We start from the raw sequence: 17,366 nt of genomic DNA on the forward strand, positions 1-17,366 counted from the left end.
CCAATAACAGTACTAGTAGTCGTCTAGGCAATTATCAATTCCGTCTTGATTAGAGATCTCATTAATGGTAGATCCAAATTTTGAAACTAAGGGGATCGACATCTTGCATTTGTGAATTAAATATACTCATAAGCTGTAGTTCTACATGTGTACATGTATGTAAGAGTCATTATCAAGTTTGTTTCTCCCAGACTCACAAACCCAATTCTTTGAGATGGAAGGGGAACAGTATTTTCGAATCTTCAGGAAATGAATGCATCAAACAGGCAGCTGCAAAGCTCTCCTCGAGAGAGAGAGTGGACCGTCTTTAATGTAGCCATCATTAAAAGTACCCAAGGCTCTTATTATTTCTATTGCCTTCTCTGCCCCCTCCTGTCTTCCCCCTGTAGTGTCTTCTGCGCTCTCTCGCTCTGTCTTTATCTTGGACCGTATCTAGATCTACATTAACATCTACATCCATCCTCTCCTGAATTGATTGTACCCAATTATCAGCGAACGGCAGTCCCGCTTGGGCATTGATTGCATTGATTGGATAGATCAATGCCTGCCGCCACATCAGCCCCTGAGGTCTCCGTCGTGCCCCTGAGCTGTGGGGGCTGAGCCATTGATTCCAGCCAGCCGCTAACCCACAGCTGGTTTATTGAACGCTCCCTGATAGATGGGGAGAATATTGATTGCCTCGGCCCAGGGAAAACACGCTCGTTTCGCGCAGAATCTAATAATGATCGGGGACGGGATGGATATTATAGATCGTGCCCGTGTACTCCTCTGGTCGTTCGCATCAAGAAAATTGCTAATGGATGGCCGATTGCGAATCTTGTATGGATTAGATCATTAGACCCTACCATTTGTCTTGTAGGGGTGCACTTGACTAAGCCTTGTCCTTTATTGATATCCGACAGCCCTATATTTTGAGGGGCTTTACTCAATTAATGTGTGTATTGATACTCCACGCACGAGGGATTTTCTTTATTATGTTGAAAGGCTGTAGCAATTTTCAGCTACAATGAACTCCACTTTATTTAAAGGGTTTCAAAAGGGACTAACAGTGTATCAAATTGTGCTCCAAGCAAGGATTAAGTTCCCTCTACCATTTCTTCTTTGTTGTTTTTTGCCAGACAATCTAATTTTGGTGATTGATTGATTTTCAGCGTGATTCATCATCCTGTTGTCGATTGAATCGAGCCAAATGCTCTCGCCATATCTCTCTCTCTCTCTCTCTCTCTCTCTCGCTCCCTCCCCCTCTCTTCCTCTCTCTCTCTCTCTCTTCATCTCTCTCTTATTTCTTTCTCTCTCTCCCTCCCTGTTTCCTCTAGAACTACATCTTTCCTTCATTGTGTTTTATGCAGACATGTGAATTGACATCCAGTTCCTTACAGTAGTACATTCCCCATTTCTCTCTAATCAATCTTACAATGCACACTCATTTTGAGTTAGGATTAAGTGCTTCAAGTCAAGGGAAAGTCCACTTTCTTTTGTGTCCTCTTGTGACTTTCTCCTTTTCTTTCCATTTCTTTCATTTCATTCTCGACATCTTTACTGTTTCCCACAGCTCCTTCACATGTACATCTAATATTCTTAATGAACATTCAGTTGCTGTAAGCGGGCTTATAATCTCCACAAATATCCAGTGAGATTGTCAATAAATTGAATGAATCAGAGGTGGGGGGGGGGGGGGAATAGAAAGGAAGTGAAAAAACAAAAATCAACACTTAATTTAATAACATATATTACAGAGCTAACTCTATTTTCATATAAAAAAATTTATTGAATGAATTGAAGCCGTCTTGAGCCCCCAATTTTCATATCAGGCACAGAAAAATATCAAATCTGTCAAAGCACCAGGATATGTACACAAGATAGGAGAGTGATTTCTTTTGTAGTGCAAAGCTGTTTATTTGGTTCTAGACATTTGGAAGCTCAAATAAAGCTTGAAAACTAAAGTTACAAATTTAGAGTTGGGGGGGGGGGGGTGGTAATAGAAAGGAAGTAAAGAAATAAAAAATAAACTCTAATTTAACACCAAAAAATGATTTTATTAATTTATTCATTCCTAAAACAATTTGATATGAAATAAATCTGATTAAAATGACATTTATTATGTATAAGAAGAAAAAAAAAAAACATCACCCTTGTTAAAAATGTGAAAATCACCTTCACTGGACGCCTAGTTTTTCTTCCTAGAAAATCAGTAAAACGACTTGCTTCGAATCGGAGGTAATTTATACTCTGCTCAAAGCTTTTTATTTATGTTATTTAGTTACAAAGCGTTAGATTGCTAAAAAGAGATCCAGGCTTGCAATTGGATGCACAGATGGGTCTTACAGCCTGGCAGGCAGGCAGTCAGGCAGGCATGCAGTGAAGCCTATTATCTTCCCACTAAGCTGTATCACTACATTATTGATCACAGCCCAGAAAGAGGAGTGATTCCCAAATTATTATCCTTCGCTAATTTCTTCCCTCGCTCTCTGTCGGTAATTTACGAGTGATATCGGAAGGGTGAAACGGTTGGTTGGGTGCGGTGGATGTTGAGAAGGCGCAATTAAGGCGCAGCGAGATGGGAGGTAAGTAAGGAGTGGGAAGGGCCTAGGGGTAGATGAGAGAGAGAGAGAGAGAGAGAGAGAGAGAGAGAGAGAGAGAGAGAGAGAGAGAGAGAGAGTCCATAAAAGCTAAGCAGTGCAGAGTAAATTCTCATCACTCTCTTGTTATAAAAGCCTGACAGTATTATTTCATCGTAAAGCAAGCTTTGAGAGGGTTTCAAATACGTAGGTGATCTAGTGGAAAATTTCATGTTATATCATACAGTAATACCACATATCTTCACAAATTAGCATTTTTAATGCCATAATAGACATTTGACAGTATTTAAAGATTCTATGCATAAAATCATTGGCATATGTACATGTAATCATCAACAGAATTTTTTTATTTTTATTTTAATGTGGCTGTATTTTCAGTAGTGACTTTGCATGTACAAATCACTTAATGTGATTGATATACAATACAAATTAAAATCTTGAATATAACGCATACTGTAATAGGAAGGGCAAATTGAAGAACAGTAAATACATTATAGTGTGAAAAAGGCATGATAGAGAGAGTGAACTGATGAGCAGAGAAGACTGGATTGTGTGAATGGGGCATGCTAGATAGGATGAATTGATGAGCAGAGGATATTGGATAATGTGAATGAGACATGATAGAGAGATTGATTGATGAACACAAAAAACAGGATAGTGTGAACTGAATAAACCGATGAGCAGAGAAGTCTGGACGGTGTGAATGGGGCATGATAGAGAGGATGAATTGAAGAGCAGAGGATATTGGATAATGGGAATTAGACATGATCAAGAGATTGATTGATGAACACAAAAGACAGGATAGTGTGAACTGAATCAACCGATGATGAGCAGAGAAGTCTGGATGGTGTGAATCAGGCATGATAGAGAGTTTGAACTGATAGGTAGAGAAGTCTGGACGGTGTGAACGGGGCATGACAGAGAGGGTGAATTGATGAGCAGATTGCATTTGATGACCTGGAGGGGTGGGGATAATGCACAAAGATGGGAGCACGGACATATTGCTAGGTGTGAGTAGAAGTGAAGCTGGGTAAGTCTATGTGTTTTATGTGTGAAATCTTAAATGCTGCAAGGATTATCATTTTCTGAATCTTTATTAGTTTTAATCGAGTCTTTCTCTAACGTCTTACTTTGTGTACTACATATACATGTACTTTAGTATTTCATCATCGTGAGTCCACACAATATGTATGGTTTTAATTTTTCAAATCCCCCCCCCCCCCAATTTGTTTGTACCTGTGACATTACTTTTTACAAAGGCTGCCATTACGGTTTCCAAAACCTTTTCATTATGAAAAGGTGTGTGAAAAGTTTTTAAAATACAGTTATTAATAATAGTATAAGTAAGTAATATCAAATAGTAGATTCCTTCAAGTAGTTTTTAGCTGACCAGGGCACTTTAACCTGTTAATTGCCGGGTCTGAGAGGATTTTGGATCAAACCTATTCGGTATGAGTATCAAATGAATTTGAGATTGTATTCAATGGGTTAAAGTGCATTTTATAATTATGTTTTCACAGGGCATTGTTAATTGTTATGTACTGTAGATGCATATAACTTTATTGTGGTGGACAAGATGTAATGTTAATCAGTGTGCGGCTCGTGGTATTGATTGTGGCGTGAGTAGCATGATCAACTTGTCAATATTATAATCAATCAAACACTGCAAACAAACGGCCCTTTACCATCCAACCCAAGGTTAAACTTCTGACCCAATAGTCCACTTTTAAAACAAGTACACACTAGGCCTGTCTTTCATCAGCTCGAGATTGCCAAATAGCCCGCTATTTCTGATTTGGGAAATAATCCAGAAGTTATAAATCGCGTCGTCATCAGCTCAAATCTTGACCTCGAAACTTGAAACTCGAGCTTGAGTAATCAGTTTGAGATATTTTGCTCAGCGTTCGCGCATTGGGAGAGTCTTTGGACTGGTAAAGACGCACCGGACAAATAGCGGGATATTTTGCCAAATAGCGGGATGTTTTGCAAACTAGACCAATATATCTTGTGATGAACATCTCGACCAAATATACCGCTAATTTCAACTTCGGGCTAACGAAGATGCAAATTAACTGGATAATTTGCGATCAGGATAGTTCAAATAGCGGGATAATTGGCTGTCTCGAGCTGATGGAGACAGGCCTACTGTTCTTGCAAAGACTGTAGGGAATAAAACTGATCAATTCTGTTTTTGAAGACGTTGGTCGTGAAACGGTTGTTGCTGGATCTGATCATATGTTGTACAATTTCTGTTCAGAGCCTGGTATTATGGTGTACGAAGTTGATGCATTGAATCAATGAGTGTCATGTGGTATTGATTATGACGTCATGTGCGGCTTGATAAACCTGCCAATGTTATAATCGATCAAACACTTCAAACAAATGGCCCTCTCTACCCATACTGTAGCATAATATGTGTACTTGCGTTTGACCTGTACATGTAACCTACTTTTTGTATAGATGTATGTGGATGTAGGCCCCTTGGTGTACCGGTATGTGCAAATAGTCACAGGAATCAAGTTCAAACAATCATACAATGTCCATGAATTTCAGAATATTTTCACTGAATATAAAGTGTAATATTCATACAAATGTGTTCAATGGATGTGACCTCAACCAGTAATGATTTCTGGTGACATTTGTGCTTGTCTTTAATTTGCCAAAGGTATCTTTCTCACTATAGGCCCGTCATCATTAGCTCAAGTTTGCCAAATAGCCCACTATTTCTAATTCAGGCTATTTGGCAGATGAAGACGCAAATAGCAGGCTATTTGTTCTGGAAATCTTCCCAAGATATCTTGGGCTAATTTTCATATAGCCCGCATATTTGTGGGTCTGTTTTCACCAGCCCGACCACTGAACAAATTTCAAGCAAGTTTGAAGCTGATGGAAGATGCAATTTCAAGCTTCGAGATAATATCCTAAGTATGAAAATAGCAGGATATTTGGCAAACTCAAGCTGATGAAGACGGGCCTTATATGTAGGTTCCAGGTGTTTTTATTTCGATTGGGTTTTAGGATTTAAGTGTAAGTTACTTTGGGCTGGGGGCTACGTCTAGACTGTCTGAAATGCGGAGTTTAAGGTTGAAGATTGGAATAGAACTTTGCCATTATCAGTTTACTAATGTACTTGCAATTTTGGCGACGTTTGAATATATTGCTCGAGTTACATTCAAACTACAATCATTTGATCAGCATACATGTATATTGATAAAATGTACACATCACACTCGTAAAACAGCAATGGTGATAACAGCTGTCCTTCATAAATGATACAACAATCATATTATGCACCCAACACTGTGCCCTAGTTTCTTGGTGAAAAGAAAATGAAATGGTTTATTCTCTAAGTGAGTCTTTAAGAATCTTTGAAGAAACTATGTTAGGCAGGAACTTCCATGTGGGGTTTGATTATTCTATCTCCGAGCTACTAGACTTGATCAAAATGTAGCAATGATCATTAATCTTCGTCAACAAATCTATTGTAACAAGTCACAAGATCGGAGGTATGATCAATGCAAAAAACACAAAAACCTAGATTTACTCTCATGTGAACCCATTGGAACACTCGTGTTTCTCAATTTCAGGTTTGTGTAGAGTGCTCTGTCCAATAAATCGAGAGCAGTATATAATCGAGATTAAAAAATGGCTACTGCCTCGGAACAGCTGAGCCCCCTCCAGCACTTTTCACACCATCAATCTTACTCCAATTACAGCGCTCACATCTTGGACCAATCCAATAATGTATAGGTGTTCATAGTGCAATATACCCACATTGGGTCCCTTGATCTTGGTCGTTCTTGTGTTTTGTGTGTGTTTTTTTAAAAGTTATTAGGAGCACTCTTTTAGATTAACGTAAAATCCTGGTGATGATTGTATGTATATGTATGTTTATATTTGTGTCATGATTGTATGTACTCTAAATTATACACTGTATCCAGTACAGTTGGAATCATTTTCTTACCTCTTTTCATGAAATGATTGTGAAAATATGATTTATTCTTAATACACGTAGATGAATTGATAAATTTGATATCTTCTCAAAACTTTGTTGATTAAAATACAAAAATTATTAGTGAAATTTGATCAATGAAATTCAGAGAAGAATGAATCATATCACAATCACTTTATAAAAAGAGTTAAGAAAATATTCCAAATCATTGGCAACAGTGTACACCTGTAAGCGTGTCCCAGTTTCAAATAGGAAAAATCCCAAGTTATTGGATATGTGCAATCTAGGATAAAAACAATAGAGAGGTAGTCCTGTACGTACACGGTTGACTGATATGGAGCTTACAAAAGGGGCTTGTTTTTACAATTTGAAGCTTAGGGTTATGACCTGTTTATACAGAACAGGGATTTCCCCCATTTTCCTTTCCACGTAATTGAAGAAGAGCGCTCGTAGGGCTATGGATCAAGTGGTAGTCTTTGTGTTTAATAATTAATTACATGAGTGATTTCATCCGGTATATGTCAGAAGAAGAAAAAAAGTGACTCTTCACTTTAATACACCACCGTATTTCGTAGGATGTTCTACCGAATCGTCAACCGCCCACAAGAAAGCCGTAACAGCTACATTATGTATTGTTGAGGGCTGTAATGACCTTCTTGCAGGCAGCTGACTGCAAGAGACATAAGAAACTTGTTTCTGAGAAACCTTTGTACAAAACACAAGCAGGGTTGCCAGGACTCGGTAACCTGGCATAATTCTATTTTATCTTTAAACAAAAAGTATATTAATTATTTAAAAGAAAACTAAATATCTACCAAAAAGCAAGAAAGAAGTCAGTATTATTACCAAAGAAAATTGTTGGTGACTAAAGTCAAAATTACAATTGACTAATTGCCCTAAAATACTAACCAACAACAACAACTGCTGAAGAAAAATACAAGAATTTGCAGAGCTGCACACTATTATTTGTGTGAGAGGGGGTCTAGATTTGACTTTTTAGAGTCTGTATACATGTACATGAGCCATTTGTACAACATCAAAATATTGAGGGGTCCGGAAATGACGGACTTAGATTCGTTGGTACCCCTGTGTCACAGACGTCTGTTAGTATCGAGTCTTTGATAATTGATACTGACTTTAATACTTGCACAATGCACATGTACATCTACAATCTACAATGTACAATGTACATGTACGTGTAATGTACATGTATCTCTGAGATTTTAACAATCTTTTACTCTTTGTCCACTGTCTAATCTTAATTTTTATGAAGAAAATTAGATGTTATCGCTAATAGACTGTGTGGTTTGATTGTGAATCCTGTTTGAGTACTAGATATGACATCTAACAAAGTTCTCTTTCTCTTTTTGTTTTGTATCGTGTAGAGAGAACTAGACGACACAGCGACAGACTTGGCCAACAGACAAGATGAGAGTGATACATCCAGAAAGAGGCTGGTTGAACAAAGCAGGGAATTCAAGAAAAACACACCAGAGGTACGTACCAGTTGCCTTCTTGCATTATATTTGCATAATCTTGTGAATGATTTTGCCTTTCAATATAACAAATAATAAAAGCAGGGTTCAACACGACCATGAGGCCGGTACATTTGGGGCTCAATATAAATCCAATTTTTTTTAGGCAGGACTCTCAATAAAAATAAAATAGTGTGAGCCCTACTTAAAGGTACATAAAATCACCAAGATAGTATATTCTCTAATTTCAGAACATTTCAAACTAAAAGAGGACATTCTGATCCTAAAAAGATTACGGTCCTGCTTTTTAGTGGAATAATAGTTTTTGATATACTGACTTTTTTAGAGGTCATTTACTCCCAACTCATACTGTGAAACATGAAACTTTGCATGAAGGAACTTGTGAAAAATTTGCCAGTGGCCTAGATTTGCTGAAACTTGACATTGTAGGATTAACAGTTTCAAAATTGTCATATTACCAAAGTTTCTGGTGTTACAATGGCAGAGGGCAGAGCTCCGCCTGCTGTTCGATCTTACTTCTCCTAATTCCGTTCGATCTTACTTCTCCTAATTCCTAACTTTCATTGTGTTTCACTTTTGATCATATTTTGTATATTATGCTGTACAGTACATATATGATTAGAACGTGAAATTGCCCATACAGGACGTTTTGCAGCACCAATAATTGGAGAAGTTGATTTGGAACCCTTAACCAATTTGTTGCAACAATAGTAGCCGTCATACAGTCAAGGCCCCAAATGAATGGCTCACCTTTTTTTCTTTCATAGCCAGAATTTGGATCATGCATTGTTAATACCTGTAGGGTGTAATTCTGATAGATGAGCTAATCTCGATTATTGCATTCATCACACTGAAATTACTGTGTGGCGTGTTTATTACTCATTATTCATGATTTGATCAGTTGTTTAATTTCATGACAAGAGTCGGGTAAGAAATTATGTACTAAGCCGATATATTTGCTCGACTTTGAAGAGTGACTGATGAATTTCGGTTTACTCTATTAAACAAGAAAGGTCTATAGAATTTAGACATTATTGTTCTGATGGGATTTGTTTTACTCTATTTAACATTGGAGCTTATAGTAATTGAACATGATGAATCTTGTTTGGAAAATCTATTTTGTATGATTTAGACATTGTTCTGTATGTAATTGGATCGTTGATCAAGTAGGTGATTATAATGTTTTCAAGTTACCATGGTCTTACTTGTTTGTTTTATTTTCTTGATTGATTGGCCATCGCTGTTGATTAATGGTCTTGTTATAATTCATATCAATAATCATGGGCTTGTTTATTCCAGGTCAATTCAGTGATGGTTTGATCGACAATCAAGCATGGCATTTTGTTGATTGATTGAATTTGTTTCCCTGTCCAATAACAATAATTAATTGCAAAAGAAAAATTGATTGATTCTATTTGAGGGGTTATGGCATTATCTGAACATTCGTAAGTGCTTTACCATTTGTACTTTGTATATTGTGAAAGTGCATTTGATTCAATAGCAGCAAAGTTGTCACACATTTGGCAGAATGGGAAGTGAATGATGCATTTTAATTCTCTATTTTCAGACTTTTTTACATCTCTGGATGTTGGTTCATGTATGTAAAATTGTAAATGTACACGATAGATTCAATCCCTGGTGTAGAAAGAACATTTACTATTATTATCATGATCACAGATGAATATTGTGCAATATTCTCACAGTGACATTTAAGTATTTCATTGCTTTTTACCAGAGCTCTTTTGGAGCTTTCCGGAGCTAAATTGTCTACCACTCCCTTGTATTTTTTTTCTCCACAAGTCTACAGATATTATTTTGGGATTTATATACTGCACCTGCAAAACTTTACGACTAATTTAGTAATAGCATGGTCAGGGCCCTCTTGCATAAACAGTTGCTTTTAAACGCAACTCTGAAAATCAAATGGTAGTCCTAAAAATCAAACTCAACTTTGCGTTTGTTTGCAATTCCAATGCATAAAGAACTTTCAAGCGCAACTTTTTGATAGATATATGACCAAAATAATCGCAGTTGCGTTTGATTGCAAGTTGCGTATACATGATATCATTTTTGTTTGATCTGAGTTGCGATCAACCACAACTTGACTTATATGTTAGAGGGCCCAGATTGTAATCATAAGTATTTGATTCTTTTTGTTGTTGTTTAGGATGTCCGCAAACAGGTAGCTCCCCTGTTGAAGAGCTTTCAGGCTGAAGTGGATTCCTTGTCTAAACGAAGCAAAGCAGCAGAAGGAGCCTTCCTCTCAATTTACAAGAAACTCATCGATACACCAGGTAAGGATGCAGCCGATTCTGTCGCGAATGTAATCTCTTTCTTTACACTGTGTATGTCTACTAGGGGTTTCCTATTTTCAACATCATTGAATGTTATTTTTCACAGATCATAACTTCCAAGCTACAATATTCTTGACTGGAAGAATAGATATTTGTAGTAAATATTGCCTATCAAAAGTCTGAAAAACTGTAAATTATTCAGATACATAATTTTAAAGTAGATGTTATAGTTATATTTGCACAGAAATGTATTGACATCACATCTAGGTGTTTTTTCTTCATTGTAGCATTAAAAAGCTGTGTGGCAAGACATCTTGATAAGATTGAAATAATTGACCAAACTGGAAAATACAGTGCATCAATATACTTTGCCCTACATGAAGCATATTCAGGAATGTTAATATGCAAAGAATATTTTTATCTGTTTAAATGTTCTTTGATGTCTTTTTATTTTTTTGATCACCAGTAGTCCAGTACCTAATGATTATAATTCTTCCAAGAATAATTTCTAGTTATTGTCTTTAACTCATTGTGGATATCTCTGGCATATCTATATCTTCTGTTGAGAGCCAGAAGGGCATTAACTCTGTTAAAGTGTATGTGAGTTAACACCCTTCTGCCTCCGAATCCTCCTTACACACACCTAACATTCTCTTGTGTGTATATCCATCCACAGACCCAACATCAGTATTAGAATATTGCGTCAATCTGCAGAAGAGAGCCCAGAAAGCACAGGATCTGGAGATTGAGAATCAGAAGTTAAGAGAGACATTAGAAGAATATAACAAGGAGTTTGCTGAAGTTAAAAACCAAGGTAAGAATGATGACATGATCTAACCCACTCGATTGGTTGATTGAAGACATGATTTGACCCACTTGATTGGTTGATTGAAAACATGATTTGGCCCATTGATTGGTTGATTGAATAATAATAATAATAATAATAATACATAACATTTATTAGGCGCTTAATACTGATGTTTCTAAGCGCACAGTGTTCTGATTAAGAGAAGACTATAACCTGTAGAATTAAATTAGAAGAAAAAGCAAAAATACAAAAGTAACATAGATAAGGTAAGAAAAACAGTGGCAATCAACTAAATAAAGACAAATATGGTGCGCACCTCCATTGACCGACGCACAACTGCAATTTACAATTTGAAAAGATAGGTTTTGAGTAGAGATTTGAATTGAGATACAGAGGGGGCGCAGTGAATAAAGGCGGGCAGTTTGTTCCAGAGAGCGGGGGCAATAACTGAAAAGGCGCGGTCACCATACCGGGTGTTAGTGCGGGGTCCAGGTGTTAACAGTAATGTGGAAGATGAACGAAGTGTTCGTGACGACGTACGGGAACGTAAGGAAGAATTTGATGCATACAGAGATCAAATTTTTATACGGAAACCAGGAAATTCATATACCCAAAACTTAGATGAATTTTGTGTGAGATCTAGATTTACCAAAATTTCATGTTACAAAGTAAGTGAAATGTGGTCTGAATGTTTCCATTCGAATTAAAATTCAGTAGCCTATTGATTTGATCTCAAGTAAATTGCAAGGGAAATATTCACACGAAACAAAAAACCTGTCTATAAAGGCCACCTATGGGAAATGGAAATTCTATATAGGTTTTTCAATACTCATTTCATCATCAATTGAGAAAAATAAAGTTGGCTACTCTACACAAGTGGCCTTTATTGAGAGGTGGCCACTGTGACAGGTTGGAAAGAAAGCTAGAACATTTCTTTCTCAAGTAAGACACTAAAGTTAACTGCTAAAGGCAGGTGGCCTTTGTAGAGAGGTGGACACTGTGGCCACTATGGCAGGTTTTTAACCGTTGTTGATCATTCACAATGTAACCTTTTTCAATGTCAGCCATCCATTCAATCATTCCCTAATCAATCAGCCTCCCATCCATCAATGTATCAATTCAATACATCCAATCAATCATTTCTTGAATAGCGTTCTCCTCCTCTGACGTGACTTTGCTCTACTTTCCTTTCTGCTGCTATTTCTATCCATGGAGGGAATTACTCTTTTTATTGACAGGTCCCATCCATGAATCAATGAATCATTAATTTACACAAAGATGCTTAAGCCACAGAGATGTATGTCAATGTGTCTGTAAAGAAGGTTGGCTTTGGTGGTTATTGAATATTGATGGGAAAACCATACAACTTTGTTTTTGGAAATAGTTCATCAATTCATACTGCAAACAATGTGAAGTGAAAGGCAATTTATATCGTCTAATCTATTCGATGAAGAAAATGAGACACAGAATTTAAGGACTTTGTGACAAATTAATCTTGTCCAATCCTTCTTTAAAATGCAAAAAAACAACAAAAAAAAGACATGGAAATGATGGAATTGATGAATTTGACTTACAAAATTATGGCCATTCAACAACAAAAAATGTATTTGATAAACAGGTACAGGTATGTGGGGGGTCATTGCACTCCACAGTGTACTCTCCATGCATCCTACAGTGCACTATTTGTGACATTTGAGATGCTCATACAGAGCTGCGTTGCTAGGCAACACCGCATCATTTACCTCACATCATCCTCCCAACCACCTGGAGGGATGAAGCCCAGCCAGGTATGAGCTGAGGGCCCCGGTCGGTTGTCTTGTCTGCTCGACCGAAAACCAGTTTTCTTTTTTGGGGTTCTTGTTCTTTCTCAAGTGTGCTCGCAACATGCGATAGCATAACATGCGATAGCATAACTATCCCCGTCGCTGCACCGCATACTCGAGTGGATGATGCTCAAGTGGATAAATGCTCTCGTTTTGTTTGTATAGCATTACGTGAATGTACTTTCTATAGTCTGTAAGTCTCTGTTTAGTCGAGATTACCTTTTGTCTGGCATTGAAAGCTCCTGGAATTCTTCTAACTAGGGTTAGCAATTAGAATTGATTTCACATATAAACAATTAAATAGGAATATCAGTGATTTGGAATTGATGAATACTTTTGATTTTAATCAGCTTTGTGTGCTTCAATTAAAAAAACAAATAAACAAATAAACAAAAACACAAAAATTATCAAAAACTGCTTCTAACAAGTGTATTGATAACTTTAGAAAAAAAAATTATTGTTGGTGGTTGATTTATCTGAATATTGTTACTTATCAAAGCTGTTCATGAGACTTGTACAACTCCTTCGAGAGCTGTAATGGTGTCTGCTCCTGTATTTGTTTCGCTACACCTCAGGCATTATATCCCATGAAGAAAACGACTTTGGGTAATATTTTCTTCCAATCCATTTAACTTAAGATATCTGCATTTGAGTATTTAGAAGCAATAAATAAGTAAGATGTCTTGAGAAATACACATTTACCACAAAAGTTGCCTCTAGTGATGGTCCATTAAGATATTGGAATAAATGAATTGTGAAACGTTTATTTAGCAATCCTTTCAAGTTTGTTGTTATAGGCTTTCATCCGCAAAGCGATCTGATATTATCATGCAATCATTTCTTGTTTGATTTGTTTTCATTTTGCTTTTATGGACCTGTCACTTAAAACAGGCTGAATATATTTCCCAGTACAGAACATATACAACTGTACATAGTCACGTTGTATCGCCACACAATTGGCTTTAAAAAGACTACTCACAAGTCACCTGATTTTAGTTTTTCAATTTATCACATGATTTAGACATTGGAAAAATGCCATCGTTCGGTATACTATAGCCACTGTAGAACTATTTCCATTTCAAGAAATCCGAAAATTAATTTGAATAGAAAATTCCAAAAGAAAAAGGACCTCAACTTTATAGAATAATTTTGTTCAATGCACATTATATGTATGATCATTTGATTTTTGAAAACGCATGTTGATAATATGGATGGTTTGCAATTCCTTCAAAATTCTTCCTTATTAAAAATATACAATAACTACAATCATTACATCATACATGTACATACAATCATACCCCTGTATGTACATATATAATCAAGGCATTAACTTTGATAACATGTTCATTATTCCAAACTGAATAAATGACAATTCAAGATTAAAAGATAAGGCAAATTATCAATAGGCACACTAATTAGTGTACATTAAATAAATAGTATATGTTCTTACATAAGCCATGTAATTCTAAGCACACAATATTATTCCTATTTTTAACCAAGTGTTAAAATGATGGGAACTTTGGCAGAGTATTCAGCTGTTGGTCGTTCCATTAGGTTTGTATTGATTAGACCTATCTCCCCTGATCCATTATATTGATTTCTACCCATTATTCAGTCCTTGCCAAGAATGCTATAGATTCTATTTGCTTTGAATACTTTGAATACTTTGATACAGTTTTCATATCAGACTTTTCAGAAAAGATAAAAAAAAAAATGTTAGTTTGAAGGGAAATGATAGAAAAATACAGTTTGAAAAAAACTGAGCAAATTTGATAAGATTTGTATCTCATGGTCCATTATATTGATTTCTAGCTATTATTCGGTCTTCGCCAAGAATTCCAAGATAATCTATTCACTTTACATCAATATGTAGTCTTCGTATCAGCAGAAAATGCTGTTTTTGAAGAGAAAATAGAGTAAGAAAATGTACATTTTAGTTAAGGAAAATTGAGAAACCATTACCTGGTGAGTCGATGTAAGAATGAGGGACCTGTGCTCTTTTCACCAAGGATATAAGTTTAGGGTTAGGGCTGCGATTCTGAGTAGGTTAGGGTTGTGATTGGGTTAAGGTTAGGGTTGCAATTAGATTAAGGTTAGGGCTTTGGGTCCATAGTTAAAATTTCAATTTTGGCTAGGGTACAACATTGACTGCGGAACAATACTTGCCATACCATGTGTTGTACAGTATATTCTTTTACCTATATCAGCAATTTACATTATTATCAAGCTATACGCCAGAATTTTAACATGGTGAAAAATGACCAACCCTGAACTCTTCATCTATTCCTGTCATGGCTTTCAAAGAATTCCTTATTCATCTCCTTGGTGTCTTCAGGAATCCTCAATTTATCGATCAGACAATATTGATTGAAGTCTTTTCATTAGGCTATCTTTTGTTCTTAATTTGAATTGCTTGTACAGGCTATTTCATCGTGAGGCTATACAATGTTAATCAAAAATATAGATCGGGGGCCTTATGGATTCCAACATCGATTCTCCTATTGATTCCTCTATTGATTTTTGTATTGATTCCTCTCTCTGCTTGCCTATGTGAGATGGCATAGAGTCTAATCAATAGTGAGTTTATTGGTTTGGGCTCCTATTTGACGCGAAATCATTAGATTGATGGAATACTGCCTTGCATGCTGGCCTATGGCGACAGCTGTGCAGTCCTCGGGTCGATGCTCTTGGTTTTCAGTCATTCATCAGATATTCTGATCAATGCAATGAGCGCGGGAGTTAAGCCTGACTCTAAGGTGTGTCATTACATAGGACCCAGATCACAGGCTGCATGGTCTGTTGTTAAAGTAGATATTCATTGATTTTAAAAACTAACTTTATTTTCATTATTGCAAAGTTGAAACTTTGATTCAACAAGGTAATCAAAACTCAATGCTTGGAAACATTCAAAGTAATGATTATTATAAATTACAAAACGCAAATACAGCCCCGGCGTAGCACCTGAAGAGCTCTCCAAATGCTGCTGAGATGTGTGAGATCACAGTATGGACATGATTTGCACAAGCAGACGATGTCCCATGACATCTCACACATTTTCAGTGCCTGTGTTTTCATCTTCTCTTGAGTTCTTTCTTTTACTTCACTACCGTCAGGCTTAATGTATAATCTATTGCCTCACTCTAAACCCTGCGCATGGTTTTATTTTGATGACAAATGCAGCGATACAAAAATAAAGGAATCTGTTGCTTGTAAACAAAATAAGACGCCATTGTATATTCAGCTGCACCCACCGCGGTATGTTCAGCAGTTCAAGAGGGAACAAATGCGTCCTTAATATCATTCCGGGGGGGTTTCAATTTGAAAGTCTGTTTTCTTTGATTGTTAATTAACCCCTATCCTGTGTATTTACAAGCAAAATATTTTAGTTATCAGAATCGGGTCATATCCCCTTTTGAATGGTTTGACATGCCATTATATTTATATACACTAAACTCATTATAATTTGACAAATAATAGCTTTGCAATCATGTTCATTCTTTATAAGATGTCGTCTGCTCGGGCAGTTTTAGTCCATATAGTGACATCATTAAAACATCATTATTTTCCCAACGAATCTCTCGTATATCCCAGCTGCTATGGAGGTGGTTGTATATGTATTTTTATAAATCACCCGATATGTGGTTGACCTAAAACTTGTACGATGGACATATGTTAGCTTACCAGTTTCCAGTGATACATTAGTTGACATATTTGTGATTTTCTTTGAATTTCACCTTAAATGTCTAAATTGTTAAAAGCTGAAGACTACACTCCATATTCCGTTTCCTATGTTGCTCTCCTTTCTGTATCTCTTGCTCCCTATGGCTTTCATTTTCTCTTACTCAATTCTCTCTCTCCTGCCCCATTTCTCTTACCTCCTCTCTCACTCCTCTTCTCCTTTTATCTTTGTTTTCTCTTACTCCCCCTTCTCTCTTTACCCCCCTCCCCCTCTCTCTCTCTTCCTTTCTCTCTTTTCCTTTCTCTCATTCTCATTCCCTCTCCTTCTCTTTCTCATCTCCTCTCCCTCTCTTTCTCATCTCCTATCCCTCTCTTTCTCATCTCCTCTCTCTCTTATCTCTTTTTTCTTCTTTCACCCCCTCTCTCTCTCTCCCTTTCTCTCTCCCTCTCTCTCTCTCTCTCTCTCTCTCTCTCCCTTAATTCTCCCTCTATCTTACTAAGTAGGAGAAAGATACAGTAATGATGTCAAAGATGAAGTGCAGTATGTACCAAAAAACTGTCCTTTATAAGGAAATCAAGACATTCCAGTTTTCTACAACAAATCAAAAATGTATTGAGAAAAACAGAAAACAATAAAGAGCGGAATTTCTCAAAGTTGCATGAACTGCAATATCGTTTTCTTCACTGTGCCTGTTTGTATTTATTAGAGTATGCCTTTTTCTTCTATCGTGAAATA

General features: G+C 36.6%; 1 protein-coding gene across 1 annotated transcript in view; it reads left to right on the forward strand.

Moving 5' to 3' along the window:
- LOC575361 (homeobox protein cut-like 1) overlaps window positions 1-17,366 on the forward strand; it is a 41,187-nt gene that overhangs the window by 5,982 nt on the left and 17,839 nt on the right. The window contains exons 2-4 of the mRNA XM_011673420.2: window positions 7,917-8,027; window positions 10,195-10,321; window positions 10,998-11,135. Coding sequence (XP_011671722.2) covers window positions 7,917-8,027; window positions 10,195-10,321; window positions 10,998-11,135 — 376 coding nt within the window. The remainder of the gene's footprint in view (window positions 1-7,916; window positions 8,028-10,194; window positions 10,322-10,997; window positions 11,136-17,366) is intronic.

The sequence above is a fragment of the Strongylocentrotus purpuratus genome, unplaced genomic scaffold (genome assembly GCF_000002235.5).
Source record: "Strongylocentrotus purpuratus isolate Spur 01 unplaced genomic scaffold, Spur_5.0 spur5_scaffold_2, whole genome shotgun sequence".
Taxonomy (NCBI): domain Eukaryota; kingdom Metazoa; phylum Echinodermata; class Echinoidea; order Camarodonta; family Strongylocentrotidae; genus Strongylocentrotus; species Strongylocentrotus purpuratus.